Source organism: Protopterus annectens, chromosome 2.part2, assembly GCF_019279795.1.
Source record: "Protopterus annectens isolate FY-2018-M chromosome 2.part2, PAN1.0, whole genome shotgun sequence".
In the NCBI taxonomy this organism is placed as follows: domain Eukaryota; kingdom Metazoa; phylum Chordata; order Ceratodontiformes; family Protopteridae; genus Protopterus; species Protopterus annectens.
The window spans coordinates 647613844-647632138 of NC_056730.1; the positions used below are offsets into that span (position 1 = coordinate 647613844).

General features: G+C 36.2%; 1 protein-coding gene across 1 annotated transcript in view; it reads left to right on the forward strand.

Annotated features, from left to right (window-relative positions):
• LOC122795753 (shootin-1-like) overlaps positions 1-18295 on the forward strand; it is a 944918-nt gene that overhangs the window by 817515 nt on the left and 109108 nt on the right. The window contains exon 14 of the mRNA XM_044064066.1: positions 16533-16592. Coding sequence (XP_043920001.1) covers positions 16533-16592 — 60 coding nt within the window. The remainder of the gene's footprint in view (positions 1-16532; positions 16593-18295) is intronic.

Here is an 18295-nt window from a genome sequence, read left to right on the forward strand (position 1 = left end):
ACACTGGCCACATACAACTTTTTCTTTCCAACAAGCACAGATCATTTTACAATATATTTTTCATCTTCCTTGTTTTATATTTTCCTTCACACCTTCTTTCTATAGACCTTTCCATTAGATGAAGAAAATGATGAGCATTATCTTGACTGAGTAAAGTAATATGGAACAGAGCTGAAGAAGTCCTCTCTTCAATCATTTTGTTTTTGATAAAAGCTTGCAGAGCCACATTATAGAATTTACCAGAATTATGCTGAAAAACGTATCCGCAATTCATATCTTCAGCAGTACTGGATATAGCAATATATATATATATATATATATATATATATATATATATATATATATATATATATATATTTTTTTTTTTTTTTTAAAGAAGTCGATATTTTAACTATTTAACTCTAAGATGTCAAATAAGAAATGTGGGGGAATTAAATGATAAGCAGCAGTGCTTGCTTTTTTACAAGTTGTTGGAAGGACTTCCACCTACCACTGTTCTGGAAGTAAATTAGGCACACAGATTAAAACAATTTTGTCCTTTCTAGTACAGCATTGTAAAGTTTTGTTTACAATGGAATTTGACAAAGAATGTATAACCCAGATTGTTGAAGACCTGAGAACAATGTCAATCTAAACAATGGAAATGTAAACCTAGTAAAAGAAACCAAAAATTAATATTTGCACTGAAGTTATTCAAATCCTATTAGCAGTTTAAGTTACAATTTACAGTCTGTAGTGAGGTGCTACTGAAGTCACAGCATGGTTTTATAGTGGTCAGTTTTTGAGCTGGCAGCTAGGGTGTTTATCTTTTACATGTAATGTAATCTATACCTAGAGGAATATTGTTGATTTAATTTGTAATAAGGTATATATAATCAGAACTTTACCAACCTGAAAAAAACAGGTCTCTGTAACAGCAATTCTAAGATATAGGCATTTTATTAATAGCCTGTGTTCTTCTATTTTATTATCTAAGCTCTTAGCATTGGTGTGTAAAATGTGTCCTAAATATTTTAATAATGTCCAATTTCTCCTTCTCTGAAAGTGATTTACTTTATTATTATTATTATTATTATTATTATTATTATTATTATTTATTTATATATTTATTTTCAGTTTGCTTAGCAGAATATTCTGACTGCACTTTGACCTCTTTTCAGTGGAGTCCCAGGAAGAAAAGCTCCAGAAAAATAATCACATTTATATCAAATATATAGTTATAATTACATCAAGTACATCAGTATATAGTTAAAATGGCAAACCCATTCCAGATTGTTTTACACGGCCACATTATATATAGCACAATATAATCAAGTCTGTTTTCCATAACCTGACATTACATAATACATATCTTCAGTGGGAATACAGAGAAAATGATCTATTGCATGTTAGTAGTAAAACAGATTAAATGATAGTTTAGAATTTGGAGAAGGAGGTGTGGAAAAGGAATTCTAAGTGCTGATGGAAAAGAGATAATTAGATGAAGAAATAAGGACAGCATACTTAAGAAAAATTACAAAAATAAGAAAAATGGCTACCAAGAGCAGAAAGTAAGAGTAATGACATTTGATATAAAAAGGTTAAAAATGACTCATGGTTAATGACCAGGAGAGTATTATGGTTAGACCAATATTAGTATTGTTAAGTTATACACTGACAGTTCCAAATGTTAATTAATTAAGGTTTTAGATGATTGAATGATTAGGAAAACTGAACAGGTCAGATAGCTTTTCTCTGTATTTCCAAGTTATACAGGGGACAGCTTTTGTTAGTTAAGTGCAATTTTACATTGTTAAGGAATGGCTTAAAGTTAGCTGTTTTCATTATTTTTATTGGTAATCTATAAGGTAAAAGAGTTCTATAGTTCCACAACATAAACTTGATACAGATAGTCACTTTAATGATTATTAGATTAATGATGTATGTGACGGGCCCTCTTTACCTAGGGCCTGTAATCAAGGAGCATCAATCCTCACCACCGACAGTGGTGAGAGACCATCACAAAAACAGGGATGGATTTGCACTGTATTTTCAAATGCAGCTGTCTGCATCAACCAAACTTTTCCCCAACAGTACACCGGAAACATGCTCCAGACCCCAGGACTGGATTCTGTCTTTCCAGATCCCAAACAAGTCTCACTTGATATACAGGAGTATATGTGAAGTATAATGTTTGTTATGTTAATGTAGTTTGATTACTTTCATATGAATGTAAAGCTGCCTATGTCACAAGTGATAATTCAATAAAGGTGTTTAAAAAAAAAATAAAAGACTCACTTTGGAGCACTGTGTCGCATTTCCAGGTTTCCAGGTAACTGTGACACCCACACCTGGGTATTGAGTTTTCACACACACACACACACACACACACACACACACACACACACACACACACACACACGCACGCACGCACGCACACACACACACACACACACACACACACACACACACATTCCTGGAAGAAAGGCTAGCACAGATTTACTAGCTGTGCCCCCTTTATGCCCAGACAATAAGGTAATGATGCTGCCACCAGCCAATTACTATCAGGATCTTACAAGGGTATCCCATTATACTGAGTAAAATCAATGCTAATATAAATGGCAGGTGTAACCCAAGCAGCCAAGGTGTCACTAAAATAAGCACAAGTGCTCTCAAGATGTTAAAGGTAATCTTTAAAAGACTAGCCACAATGAAAGATATAAAATATTTAATAATGAATAACAAAATAGAAAATATGAAAATATTAAATATCTAAGTGCAATAAATATCAGAGTTTCAATCACAGGAGAAATAAAAATAACACAGTTGGACGGATTCAAGCAGATGCAGTAAAATACTAACTATCTAATCTCACTGTAATTCCTGACTGTCTAAAAAGAACTGTTGCCTATCTAACTTAATTAATACACCAAGGCAATGCTAAGATGCTTACTTTCACAAGGCAGTTGTTGAGCTTCTAACTTACACTGATTATCACTAAACTCAACTGAACTGTAGAATTAACTGACTGTGATAACTGTCATAGATTGTTATATCAGGTTCCAAAGAAAACAAAACAAGCTGATCTGTGAGTTCCATACCCTCAGTGCTGGTTATAGAATGACATCATGTTTCATCACATGACTCTGGTAGAGTACAGACTCAGAGCTTTTCTAAGATCTGTTGCAGTATTTGAAAACTTTAGAATTCTTTGTTCAGACCTAAACATTCAATCAGCTGCAATAACACTGCTGATTCATTTTTAACATAAACATCTAACAAGACAGCGTAACAGTCAAATGACATATGATTATCTACAAAACTTCAGCCAGGCATGCTGGCATATGCCACACATACACTGTCTTACTTCTCCTGGTACAACTGACAATACCTCACAATATCACATCTCTCCCCCATTTTGAAGACTCTAGCTAGCTGTTACTTGAGAGAAATGGGTCTGTCTGGGAACACTTTAACATATACCCTGTCTTGGGAATCCATCTGCTTTGGCATTACTGTAATCTGGACTGGCTAATACAGGGGGTCCTCCCAAAGCCTCTTTAAGCTTTTGGAATGCCTGCTCACAGGCTGGGGTCCACACTACCTTATCTGGCCTGCTTTTTCTTGTCAGGTCTATGAGGGGAGCAGCTATTGTACTATAATTGGGAACAAACTTTCTATAGTACCCCTCTATCCCCAAGAATGTCCTCACTTGCTTTTTGGTAATGGAGCAGGCCATACCTGAATAGCTTCCACCTTAGCAGGTTCTGGCCTAATCTTACCACTCCCCACTCTATGTCACAGGTAGGAGACCTCTGTCATACCCACCTAACACTTACTGGGCGTAATGGTCAACCTTGCCCTTTGCAGTCTGTCTAGGACCTCCCTAACATGCTGAAGCTTCATTATGTTAACATAGTACAATTTGTGCCTTTGCCTTCTGCCTAGCAGGTTTACCATGTAATTAACAATACTGACCTTCCTTACTACTTTGAAATGTGCCTCCCAAACTGCCTGCAGCTTATTGTGTCTGACAGGAATAAGCACCATAACCTGTTGCCCCATAGCATACTCTCAGCTTGAGCCTTATTGTCATATCAAACCTTTTTCTGCTGTTGGGCTGCTGTCAGGTTTTCCTGGGCCAAACCCATGAGCTCCCTAAGCCTTGTCCTGAGGTTTAGGTCATATGCCACAATAGACTCCTTATGGGATTTGTACTCACAATCCCACTCATCACAAATCAACTCTAAAGGCCCCCTCACCCTATGCCCATACAGCAACTCAATGGGTGAAAAAACTGTGGATTCCTGGTGTACCTCTCTGTATGAAATCAGCCAATGAAGCAAATATTTGTCCCACTCTCTCCCAAACTGGTTTGCAAATGCCTGTACCGTGGTCTTTAGTGTTGAGCTTAACCTCTCCACAAGACCAGTAGTCTGCGGATGGTAGGGGATAGTCTTTTTGTGCTTTATCCCACAATGCTTCCACAGACAAACCAGCAGATCTGACATGAAATTGGCACCTCTGTCAGTCAGCATTTCTTTTGGGAAATCCACCCTGTTAAAAATCTCCGACAAAGCATTTAACACTTTCTCTGTCTCAATGGAGGACAGAGCCACCACCTCAGAGTATCTGTTAGCATAATCTACTACCACTAGGATATACCTTTTCCCTGTGGAACCTGGGGTACTCAGAGGCCCCACAATATCCATAGCTACCCTCTAAAATGGCTCCTCAATCAAAGGCAAAGGCATCAACGGAACCTTGGCCTTGTCTTCTGCCTTACCTATGTTTTGGCACTGCTCACAAGTCCTACAGTACACTGTTACATCCCTTGCAATCTCAGGCCAATAGAAATTTTGCATAATATGACACTTGGTATGTTTTATATCCATATGACCTGCAAAAGGGATGTCATGAGCTATGGCTAGAAGTGCTAGATGACAGGCTCTGTGTACTACCAACTGCTTTATTACCACACCCTCTAGCTCTCTCTTAGGGTTCCACTCTCTGTACAGTAACCCCTTATCACAGTATACAGACTCCCCTTCTCCTTGAGCATCAGGTACCTCCTTAGCAACCTCCCTCAAGCCTTGTAAGGTCAAGTCTGAAAGCTGTGTCTGTCTCAACTGTACTTTTGTGACCCTTCCTAGCTCCCCTTCCACAGGAAGCCCAGTATTTTTTGACAACAGTGTCTCCCTGCAGCCTTGGTACTACCACTCACTTCTGTTCTTGCTGTCACTTTGTCCATGGGAACATCTGTACCTGCCAGCAGTTGTGGTTCACTTTCAGGCTCACTGCTACTATGTAGAGTCCTCCCTGAAATTCCCACATCACCAACATCAGCTTCAGGGATGAGATCTGTCTGGGTCCCCCCGAGGCTACCAAACCTACCTGCCTGTCTCCAAGCCTGACTGAATGTAATTGCATGCACACAAGGTACTACATTATCACAATCATTCTCTGTTAAGATATCTGCAGAGATATCCTCAAACACACCTACCTGCTTGCTTCCTTTTCCTCCGTCTTTGTCAAGGTGAACCCTAGCCAAATGTGTTTGGAATGGGGTCCTTCCAAAAGCTCTAATTGGTGTGGACTATCCAAGTAAGTACTGCTGATTTTTAACCACTGCAGGCTTCATAATGGTTATGTCAGAAGCTGTGTCTGTCTTAGCAGTGGCCTATCTTCCATCCACTGAGATAGGATACAAACACTGGTGATAGTTTGGTACCACTGTTGTCTCCAGACAACTTACCACTGATGGGCAGTTATTTCCACTTACTGCCTCCCTCACCTTTTGTTCCCCATCTTGCTTCAGTGGGCATTTGCATGCTACATGTCCCCTCTGGTTACCTTTAAAACATCTAACCATTTATCCTGGCCATGTACTGGAACTAGTGGCTTCCACTGTTACAGGTAGACTCAGTTGGGGTGATTTAGGTTGTTCACCATGGGTTCCCTTATATCCATATGCAGCAATGGGTATCCCCTTCGTATGTAGTGATGCCCTGTAGAGATCCCCTTTTCTCCCCAGTTTATCTGCAGAGTTACATCCTCAGTCTGCTAATCAGATGTTCATCTCCTCAGGCAAAGTGCTAAGGGCTTATTCCCTCACCAAATGGTCAACCAGCCTTTCAAAGGTGATGACATGACACCCACTCACCCGCTTACAGAAATAACTGCTTCACTCAATAATATACTCACATACACTTTCATCTGCCTTGCGTCTATGCTCATGAAACATTTTTCTATAAGCTTCTGGCATTGACTTAAAACAGTCTAGCAAACATTGTTTTATTTTTTCATAATTTAAACAGTCAGTATCAGACAATTTAGAAACAGCAGTTACAACTTTACCATGGAGTAATGGGGTCAGGAACCATCCCCAGAGCTCTTGGTCAACATCATACTGTTTACATACCCTTTCAAATAGTAAAACTATCAAAATCAGTATCATCTTTAGATTGTGGAAGAAATTTACTGACCTTTATTGCTTCTGGGATTCAGTTATTCCCTTCCACATTACCTCCATGACCCCATCAAAGAGTCAGTATCTCCTTTTTATGCTGACACTGCTTCTCCTTTTATTCAGCCTCCAAATGTTGCACTTCATACTGACGGTGCTTCTCTCTTTCATCAGCCACCAAATGTCTCATTCTCTCTTTAGTCTCCAAACTTCGCAGTCTTTCTTTGGTCTCCAAACGTTGCAGTTCATGCTGACACCACTTCTCCTTTTCTTTGACCTCATATTGATGCTGCTTCTCCTTTTCTTCAGCCTTCAGTTCAAGTCTCTTTCACTCCAGATACATTTTTTAAGTCCTCTGAGGAAAATGTGAACTGCCCTGTTTCCAAAGGCTCCACATCCCCATCCACCAGATTGGCTATCTCTCTGTTTGCTGGATCATGCTGCAACTGCAATTAAGGCTGACATCATATTCCTCTTTTGTCAGGTTGGCATGCACCGATCCTCTGGCTTCGCATACCTTGACCAACTGGCTCTTTGTCAGCTTGCTATAGTCTTCTGGTGATGTCTTTCCCTGCTTTCCCTGACTAAACTAACTAACAAAAATAAATAAAACTGTTGTGACAATAACACTCTCAATGTTTACCTTGTGGCTGTTGAGAGTAAACACACCTTTGCTGACAACTGCTTAAAAGTTGCTGAAATTCAATGAAAATCCTACTGATGCCACCAGTATGTGACAGGACCTCTTTACCCAGAGCCAGTAATCAAGGAGCCTCAATCCTCACAATCAACACTGGTGAGAGACCATCACAAAAATGGATGGATTTACACAGTATTTTCAAATGCAGCTCTCTGCATCAAGTACAATTTTCCCCAAGAGCACACTGGAAACATGCTCCCGATCCCAGGACTAGACTCTGTCTCTCCAGATCCCAAAGAAGACTCACTTTGGAGCACTGTGTCCCATTTCCAAGTAACTGACACACCCACATCTGAGAGTTGACTCTTCACACACGCACACACACACACACACACACACACACACACACACACGCATGCACACACACACACACACACACACACACACACACACACACACACACACACACACACACACACACACACACACATTCTTGGGAAAGGATGGTACAGATTTTCTAGCTGTTCCTCCTTTATGCCCAGACAATATGGTAACAATGCTGCCACCAGCGAATTACTATCAGGCTCTTACAAGGGTATCCAATTATACTGAGTAAAATCAATGCTAATATAAATGGTAGAGTGTAACACAAGCAGCAAAGCTTTTCAGAGTGGTCAGGGTGTCATTTAAATAAACATGAGCTATGTAATGTTTGACTGAAAAAAGATTGGGTAGATTATAAGTAATGTATAATGTTTGCAATTGGGAGTGTGTCAGTATGACTTGTGATGTAAAATGCTTGCAACTAGGATTGTGCCAGTGCGGTTCACTTTCATTTATATAAATGTATGATTGCCTATGTAGTAAGTGATGGTTTAATAAAGATGTTTATTTAAAAAAAAGGCAGGGATTGAATCATTTATGTAATGTTTCTTAGGTTATATAACATATAGCAATATATGTGAAGTATAATTTTTCTTGTGTTAAATATAGTTTGATTACTTTTAAATGACTGTAAATTTGTGTATGTCACAGGTGATAATTCAGTAAAGATGTTTGAAAAAAAAATGTTAAAGGTAATCTCTAAAAGACTAGCCACAATGAAAGGTATAAAAATATTTAATAATGAATAATAAAATAGAAAACATGAAAATATTAAATATCTAAGTGCAATAAACATCAGAGTTTCAATCACAGGGAAAATAAAAATAACACAGTTGGACAGATTCAAGGAGATGCAGAAAACACAAATTATCTAATTTCACTGTAATTCCTGACTGTCTAAAAAAGAACTGTTCCCTATCTAACTTAATTAATACAGCAAGGCAATGATCAATGTTTACTTCTACAAGGCAAGTAGTTGAGCTTCCAGCTTACACCGATTACTTCTAAATTCAACTGAACTGTGCAATTAACCTACTGTGATAACTGTCATAGATTTTTATATCAGGTTCCAAAGAAAACAAAACAAGCTGATATGTGAGTTTCATCCCCTCAGTGCTGGTTATAGAATGACATCATGTTTCATCACACAACTCTGGTAGAGTACAGACTCCGAGCTTTCCTAAGATCTGTTGCAGTATTTGAAAACTATAGAATTATTTGTTTAAACCTAAACATTCAATCAGTTACAATAACATTGTTAATACATTTTTTTAATATAAGCATCTGTACAAGACGGTGTGACAGTCAAATTACATAAGATTATATACAAAACTTCAGCCAGCCATGCTGGCATATGCCGCACATGCACTGTCTTACTTCTCCTGGTACAGCTGGCAATACCTCACAATGTCACAATGTATACCTGATGTTTGACTGAAATCTAAAGGATCAAGTCAGGTTGCATTTTTGAGTTAGGTTGGTTAATAATTGTCCCCTTCCTAGCTTAAAGGTAATGTTATGCAGTATCTATAATTGTGATAATGTAATTATATTTTTTTAATTTTAGCCAATTAATGTTTGGTAGAGATATACATTGGTGTGTTTTTATAGTAGCCTTTGAGTCTGAGTAGCTATGTCTTTTGGAGGATTGTGAACATTGAAAAGGAGTACAATCAACTGCAAAGCAGCAGAGCCTGGACAGTTGTGATTAGTGAAGAGTCAGTAAGGTAAGATTTAGACTTATATAAAATACTCAAACTAAACAAAAAAGAAATTCTAAATAGCAGCTTACCACTCACACCAGGCTTATTTAAACAAATCTAGTACCTCAGCTTTTTGCCTTCACAGACATTTATATGATGTGCAATCAATTAATATATGCAATCAAACATTTTAAGTATTTTAACATATTTAAATATCATAAATAACTAATTTAATAGCATTTTGCAGAACAAATAAGGACATTCACTTCCTGATTTTAGCCTTAGGGTATAAAGTATCACAATTTAATATCATTTTTGTATCCAAATCCAATAACTTGGCTTTAAAATCATCACCCCTAGGTAAAAACAGCTTAGTCAGCACACTGAACAACAACTCTCTTTCCTCATGCTTATAAAAACATGCTCTGCTACAGGATTTTTATTGTTTCTACTTCTATTATCCCTTAAGTGTTCCATAATATGAACTTTAACCTTTCTCTTTGTTTGACCTACATACTACCTTGTAAACTTACAATTAAACCCATTAATATACACTACACCCATAGATTTACAGCTAAAATAACCACTGGAAATAAATGACCTGTCATTTATTTTAGTTCTATGCAAATTCCTAACTCTGGAACAAACCTAACAATAACCACATCCAACCCACCTTGCCACAGAGTTTGGCTGTGTTGCTAAATCAAAATGTAATACTTCTTTTAAATTACTATTTCTTTTGCATGAAAAATTGGGCATTTGGGTGGGGGGGGGGGGCGACTTGTTCACTGTGTATAATAATATGCCAATTTTCCCAAATAATAGTATCTATTACAGGAGATAAATTGGCATACTTAGACATGAAATACATCCTATCATTGTTATCTAACCCTGTATCATCAGACTATTTATCACTTATCCTACTACAAGTTGAATGCCATTCTTCTTCCAACTTGGGCAGATAAAGTAATGTCCAAGTAATTAATCAGCTTCCTACGAATTCACATATAAATCTTAATCCATGGGGGTTATAATTTAAACTTTCAAAAAATTCAAACAAAAATTCCTCCACTTTACCCTTACAATCAAAAATCAAATCATTTATAAACCTCTTAAATAGATCACATTTTTATACAAAAATTCAGTAGGATACATATATTTCCTTTAAAAAATCATCCATATACAAGGAAGTATAAGTTGGGGCATAAGAAGCCCCCATAACATACACATATTTTTGTTCATTTTGTTGACTGCATAGTCAATACATTTGTCAAATTTTAGATTATGGTATACGTAAATGCCTAAAAGCTTGTATGTGTGACATGTTAAATTTGGGTGTTGTTTAAAGATGCTATTTCAAAGACAAAGTTTTGTTTGTGTGGGATCACAAAAGAACAGAATAAGCTTTTTAAACATTATTTTAGATTTCTGAAGCTGACTTGAGTGTCTGTATGTCTTGTAAGGATTTTGCTGCATAGGTGAGTCATGAGCATATTGTATTACTGTTGTAATTGTAGCTATAATATCATGTTGTTAATGAAAACATTGAAAAGCAGAGGTCCAAGTAAAGAGTGCTATGGAATAAAGTTATTCATGAAAATACTGAAAAAGAGGTCCAAGTACAGATACCCATGGAATGCACGTTAATTTCTTTGAAATATGACAATGTATTTTTTTTTTGTTTAAACTTTGTGAACAATTACTAAGGTAGCAGTGAAACCAGGGAATTGTTTTATTGTTTATATTCAATTAATTATTCATTCAAAAAAGTTAATGAGAGACACTGTCATATCCTTTTGGTAAGCCGAGGAAAATAGAAGAGACATGGAGACCATGAATCCTGTTGGTATTGATATCATTTATATGTGTAACAGTGGCTGTTTGAGTACTACTTCCTAGTCAAAATAGATTTTCTTTTTAGGATTTTTGAAAAGTGGGATAATAGTGCTATAGGTCTGTAATTGGACAGGTTCAGTGATGTTCCCCCTTTATGCATGGGTAAGATTGCTTCCAAAATCTGGGCCTAATTTTTTTGTATAGCTCTACTCTTGAGTATTGCTATGGATATAAAATGTTTTTGTAACAAGGCACAGTTATCCATAAGGATGTTATCAGGTATTAAAGTGGCTGTTTTTAATTTCTGTAAAACATTTTGTCACAGGACTGATAGATACCGATTGCAGTGTAAAAGCGCCATTGCTGCATCCTAAAGAAATATTTGAAGTTCACTGATTTTGTTGTTGTCCAATAATGGCAGTCGATTTTATGATACATAAATTAATGGAACAGGCAACATTGTAGCTAGTTTTATCAGGATCTGGACTGGATTGGGTTTAACAAACAAGCTTAAGGAGATAATTTATAGCATTTCAAATGGATTACTTGCATGCTATTTTATTAATGAAGTATGTGGAGTTGTCATTTTATGACATCTTTTTGTCTTTATTTCTTACTCTCATGAAATTTTAAAGGGCTTGTTTTCCATTCTTTCCAGACAATGTTTCTATTTGTAATCTCTTGTTTTGTGGTTGATGTTAGCTAGGTGCAACTCTACCATCTGGTTTCTTTTTGCAAAGAGATGCTAGTACATTTAAAATGTGTAGAAGGGTATGTTATAAAAGTCAACATCTTTAAGAGGAAGGCATCGAACTGGGCTCCAGTTGCATTCTTTGAGATTATTATTGAATGTTTCTAACTGGAAGAATATTTTAGAGTTGACTCAGGTAAATGTTGAAGATGTATGCATTGTTGTCTGATTTCATACTGTTAAGATAAGCTGGTGACCATTGAGAATCAGATGACAAGCCACTGTTGTTTATTTCATTTGTGTTATCTGTCAGGATACAGTCAAAAATATTTATGACCAGTACTCAGGTTTATTCTGCTCAGAGGGTGCATTAGTTGTGTGAGACCACAAAGTTGTACAGATGATGACTATTGGGGTGGTGTGGGAGAGGTTACATGGCTGTCCCATGGAATATTCCTGTCACCAAGTATGTTTAAACATATCTTTTAAGACTAACATATTATTTTTTAGTGTAATGTAGGGGTATATATAGAGTCACAGGGTCAATCTGCTCATGATTGTTGAGTGAAATAGGTGTTGATAGTATTTCTGAGCTTTCAGATAAGTGTGTAGAAATGAGTTTTGTGGAAAGCTATAGTTGGTGAGCATACAGAATTGCTAGATCACTTTTGGTAGTTTTATATTTTCTGATAATGTTATACCCTATCGGTTAAGATTTCATCATCTATTATATTTAGTTTAAGCCAGGTTTTAGTGACATAATGTATAGTTGATATGTAGCATTCAGTCCATCTGTGCAGATCACAGAATACCTATATTGTTACAAGTGTTTCTAATATTAATGTGTGTGATAAGTAAGCCATTTTTTGTGCATAGTATTTTCCGTCAGTTGGTGTCTGGCATTTTAATTAGGAGAGAATGGTCCGGGCTAGTCTCTGTGTCACCAAATATCAGTATGTTAAGCATGCGGAGCATGTAATGTTTGTGTAGCTCTAATTGTATTTTATCTAAAGATATATATTTTCTTTTTGTGATATATTTTTTTGGAAGGAAATACATATATGGTGGGTAGTCAGAGTTATTACTAATATTTTGTGTGTTGCGCTGTTAATATGTTGCTGGAGTGGGAGACATTGGTCTAGGCATTGTGGAAATTACCTTTCAATGCTATGTGATAATTTGTAAGAAGAGATGAAAGAAAAAAGTATAACAGTGAGGGACAGATGTTCAGGAACAAGATTGTTACGGTCTAATCCTGACAGTTAATTTAAGTTGTCAGTATGCACATTGTCAGGACCTGTACTTACATATATGGTAAAAGCTTACTGGCATTATAAGTCATCCATATTTCGAGGACAGGTACAAGTACTGATACAGAATTACAGGGATGTGAGGTTTTAACTGGGTAGGCATATTGCATCTATTTTAAATTTCTGGGATGACCTTGGGCAAACTGCATTCTAAGTGCAGTGACTAAAATGGAGGAGGGGAAAGTTAGGGAGGAATTAGAAAAATATTAATGCACAACCCTGGGGTGACCAGAGAATGAATGTGGGGAGAAATATGATGTGGGCAACCAAACAGCTGGTGCTTTCTTAAACATACTGAGCATATACATTAAGGATGGGAACAGACAGATGTGAAAGGCAAGCAGGCAAAGGTGAAAACAAAGCAAACAATTGTTTACACAGACTACTATTGTGAGAGTTCATTTCCCCAAAATAAGCAGCAGGGAAATAACTAATACAGAAGGAAAATCTGGAACTTAATGACAAGCAAAGATAGTATTTAAGTCAATGTATTGGCTGTATTCTGAATATATTAAAAATATATAATGCCAGTCAGAGAATGAGAACAGAGCATAGCCATGAAGGATTCCCTTTAAAATAAATAGATCTTACTGCACTGTGAATGTTTTGTTAGCAAACATTAAAGGGGAAGACCAAAACATTGCTTCCCATGCAGTATTGCCAGACATACTATAAATATTGTTGTACAAGTAGTGATGGGAAATGGTCCTTAGGGCAGGTCCACACCTGATACAATTTATATATTTAAATAACTGGCTGGTGAAGTAATAAAACTGAAAAAAAAACAAGACAGGAATGGGCAAAGGCATTCTTACCACGTAATAGCAATCAACATTGTATAGAAATCTTAGCGCTAAAATACCCGGAATAATGATGCGACAGAAGAACACATTTGGAAGGTATATGCCTAACAGTGGTCAGAAATAATGTGTTTCCTGATATGTTTGTGTCAGTATACCATTTTCCTGTTGGAGCTAACTTTCAGTCTTGCCTAGCTTTACATTAGTTCAGCAAGAAGAGGGATATGATTGCAGGATTTACTCACTGCTCATGCAATATTAAACATAAAAATTAGTTAAGTTTAGAAGTGGAGATAAAAAAAAAATGGCAGTATTTGTAGGAATGAATGAAAAAAATAAGAAAATGCAGTGTTAACATACTAACATAATATTAACATAAATGCAAGAGTTGTGTTATAAAAGGGGCTCTATTTAGAATATTGCTAAAGAAAGGGCATGTAACAATGCTGATATAAGTAACAAAGGAAATAGGTTTACAACACGGAATGGCAAACGTCTATAGAGTGAGCATGAAAGTATGATAATTGCAAGGTTGAAAATATGAAAATGAACACAAGAGAAACTCATAGTCAAAATGATTGTGTATAGTGATTACTGAACAATTGAATAAGTTGCCACAGGCAGAGATGCCAGATTTGAGGACAGAAATAAGTGTGCCTCTAATGCTTACCTGCTATGCCCTCTGCAGAAGCTTCTAGCTACCTACTGGAAAATAATACACATGACACATCATCACAGACAGCTGGGAGCATACGACTAATAGTTCAAATACTGAAATACTGTATTTGTACACTGTAACTATCACAATGCTAGTATAACAGCAAAGAATCATATGGTGCATTTTAATATTCCTGGTTCAGTTACTGGTATAATAACACAAAGCAAGAAATCATACAAGCATTTAAAACATTATGTCTTATTGTGGAACACTTGCCACAGGGCATCTGCAGACGTGTTTATTTCAGTCAAACTAAACTGTGACTGTATTTAATAGCATGCTTTTAAAAGTTACATAGAAAAAATAGAGGAATGTAAGGAATCTTAACATATCAAAGCTTATATAACATATGCCACTTCTTTTATCAGAGTTATTATTTATTTCATGCACATCTACTACTGAGAACATAACTGATGTTCTCATTATATATATATATATATATATATATATATATATATATATATATATATATATATATATAAATAAAATAACCTTACATTTCTGACAGCTGGCTTTCTACTACCGCATCTCATGTTGTAGTACAATAAACCACCTAGTATGCCTGCCTACTGAAAATCACTGGAAGTCTTGTCACCGAAACATTCTTAAAACACAGAAACATTTTTAAGCTTAAAAAAAATATTAGTTTATTAGTATTACTGTTGCATTTGTTACTGCTGTGTAATATAAACTTCTGTAAAATGTCAGGATTGGAAGGGGTGGGTTGTTGGCGAGAGGTTTGATGTGATGCAAGAGTTTTGTGGAGAATACCTTCATGGCATTTATCAACTTATTGCCAACCTTGTACTGATTAATCTAACAACTGCTTTTGTATCTGTGATTGTATTACTGCTTTCGAAATGCAAATTACCATGTAACCAACTTTTTATATTATCATGTGTCCTTTTTTGTTTGGTTGTAAACTCTGGGCTGATCCTCCTGGTCAACAGCATATATATATATATATATATATATATATATATATATATATATATATATATAGAGAGAGAGAGAAAGATATATATATATATATATATATATATATATACACACACACACACACACACACACACACACACACACACACACACACACACACACACACACACACACACATACATAAATACATACATATACTGTGCATATATGGAACTACTTCAGAAGCTGGAAGTTTCAAAACTTCGAATTTCAAATGGCCGAGACCATAAGATCGAAGTTTTGAAATTGAAAACGTAATTAAAAAAACATAAAAACAAAAAATTATTTTTTTACGTTTTTGCAGGGGAGCAAGCACCCCTGCTCCCCACACACCCCTTGCTAAATAAATATCTGAACTCCGAGATCACACTACAGTGAGGAAAATGGTAAGATTCCTGTTCTGCATTGTAGCGATCTCCATTCAAAACGTTCGAAGTTTCAAACCTTTGATCTTATGGTCTCACCCATTTGAAGTTCGAAGTTTTGAAAGCTCGAGCATTGGAAGAGAATCCATTTATATGTACATGTTCATGCACACACACACATACATACACACACACACACACACACACACACACACACACACACACACACACACACACACACACACATATACACACATAATGCATCAATTCAAAACTTCATTGCTTAAATTTACTTTGGTTTTAATGAAATGCAAGCCTTGTCAGAGAGCCCATTTTATTGCCATCAGCTGCAGGGTACATCATGGATCTCCTACTTATTGGTATTAAGTGTAGACTGTAGATAGAGGGGTCCACATGCATAACACACAAATAGATAGCTATTTAGAAAAACAGACTGACAATTAGTTAAAACATAAATGATAAATAGTGGTAAGGGTTTAGCTATTGGCCTCATTATTGAACTGAGGTTATATATGTTTTTCTGTCTTAGACTTTATGTTAAATAATGATAATTTAGACTAGGTTATATTAGGGTTCATTATTTACAATGGGTCCTTAGCATGCCTAGTTTTACTAATTTATGCTTTCCTTTTTCATTTCAGAAATGCCCAAGAGAGAGCAGGAAACGGGACAGTGCAATCAATGAACTACAAGGAATTTTGGTAAGGTGTTACTAAATAAAATGTATTTTGTTTAAATTGTTACTCAGTTATTTCTTGCTGTCCATTCTAAGAAGAGATGGTAATTGCTTAACATTTGATATGTATGATTATCTGTACACAGCATTTTAAGTGTTCTTTAAAACAATTTCCATAACGTTTTAGTTAGGTCATCTTGCCATTTTCTGATTCACTGGAATTATATACATACATACATACATAATGGGATGACGCCATGACTGTTACCCAAGTGACCAGGGTTTAGTTAGCAGCCCCAGCACTGGAGGAAGACCGAAGAGCAAAGGGACATGAGCCACTTGCCTCTCCCAGGTGGAGGGAAGAGTTGGACGTGCCCAGGAAGAACACAGGGCTGATGTGATTTCTCTGGGAGAGGAAAGTGGATAGAACTGCTTCCAGCATCCACCATAGACAGACCTTTGCATTCCCCTTCACCCTGTATTTACAGGGATGTAGAAAAAGAGAAATACCTTAAACAGTCCTGATGGCTGCCTTTATAATGATCCCTCTTATCCAGCGCTCACCCTCAGTGAAACGGATCTGAATGAGTCAAATGGCTGATAAGGGGCTGATCAGGTAGGGGAGAAAAAGACAGAAAAGAATTCTGTATACACATTGGATTTCTTCATTTTTTAAACTAATTTGGGCATTCTTACTTGTGATATATATGTACCCATAATCAACTTTTGTTTGGAAGCCCTATGGCTGCAAGCTAAAGAACGCAGATATGCCTTGAATGTGAACTATATATTATTTATTAATTGGTTTCCAGTAGAAGTTGCCTGTTTTCTTATATGAACCAAAATCAGGACACTGCTTCAGTTAACAAAAACATCTTCAGTTAACAAGCAGACAACAGAACAATACAAAATGAGAGGTAATACAACTACATCAATGAAAAGTTAATGGAAACATCAGCACTTTACATAGAAGGTACACCAGTATAAAAAGTTCATGTGTTTGAAAGTATATCAGAATGCAGGGCATAAGTACTGAATGCCATGTCCAAGCCTAAGTATAGCATAAGGATCACAATATACAGGAGGGAAATATGTAGCAATGTACTCAACATCCGATTACTAGATAGGCTATTTAAACCTTACTTTAGGGTCGAGAGTGCCATATGTTCTGGCTAATCTATCACAAGACAAAAAAAATATTTTTGAACCTATAACAGATGCAAATAATCACATTTATCACTGTGAGAAAAATGGGAATAACGTTTGTTCAATGTTAATTCACTTTTAAAAGAAAAAAGCATAAAAAATAAACTAGCTGTCTTGGCAATGTGTCAAACTTAAAATGTGTGTAAGTAGATCTTTAACAGACAATGGTAAAAAAGTTGCAGGTTTAATCATATGCCCTTCATTCCAGGTATTAACATTATGTTAAAAGTGCATATAGTCAATAGTACTTGCAAAGGTTTACCACACCACTTGGCTGATAACGAACATGTAAAGTGTCACACTGAAAAGCAGAATACATTTCTGTTTCCCTCTTTTGTTATAATCATGTTTATTGCCAAGACAATGTGGTTATGTTAAATTTGACAAGCGCATTAAGTCCTGCCTTTGCTTAGAAAAGTCTGAAAGTCTTGCATGTTACACATGAATCTGATTACACTGACATCCTGCACATTCTGTGGAGATGGAGACAGCAAAACTCTTTTAAGTATGCTTTTGGTTTGG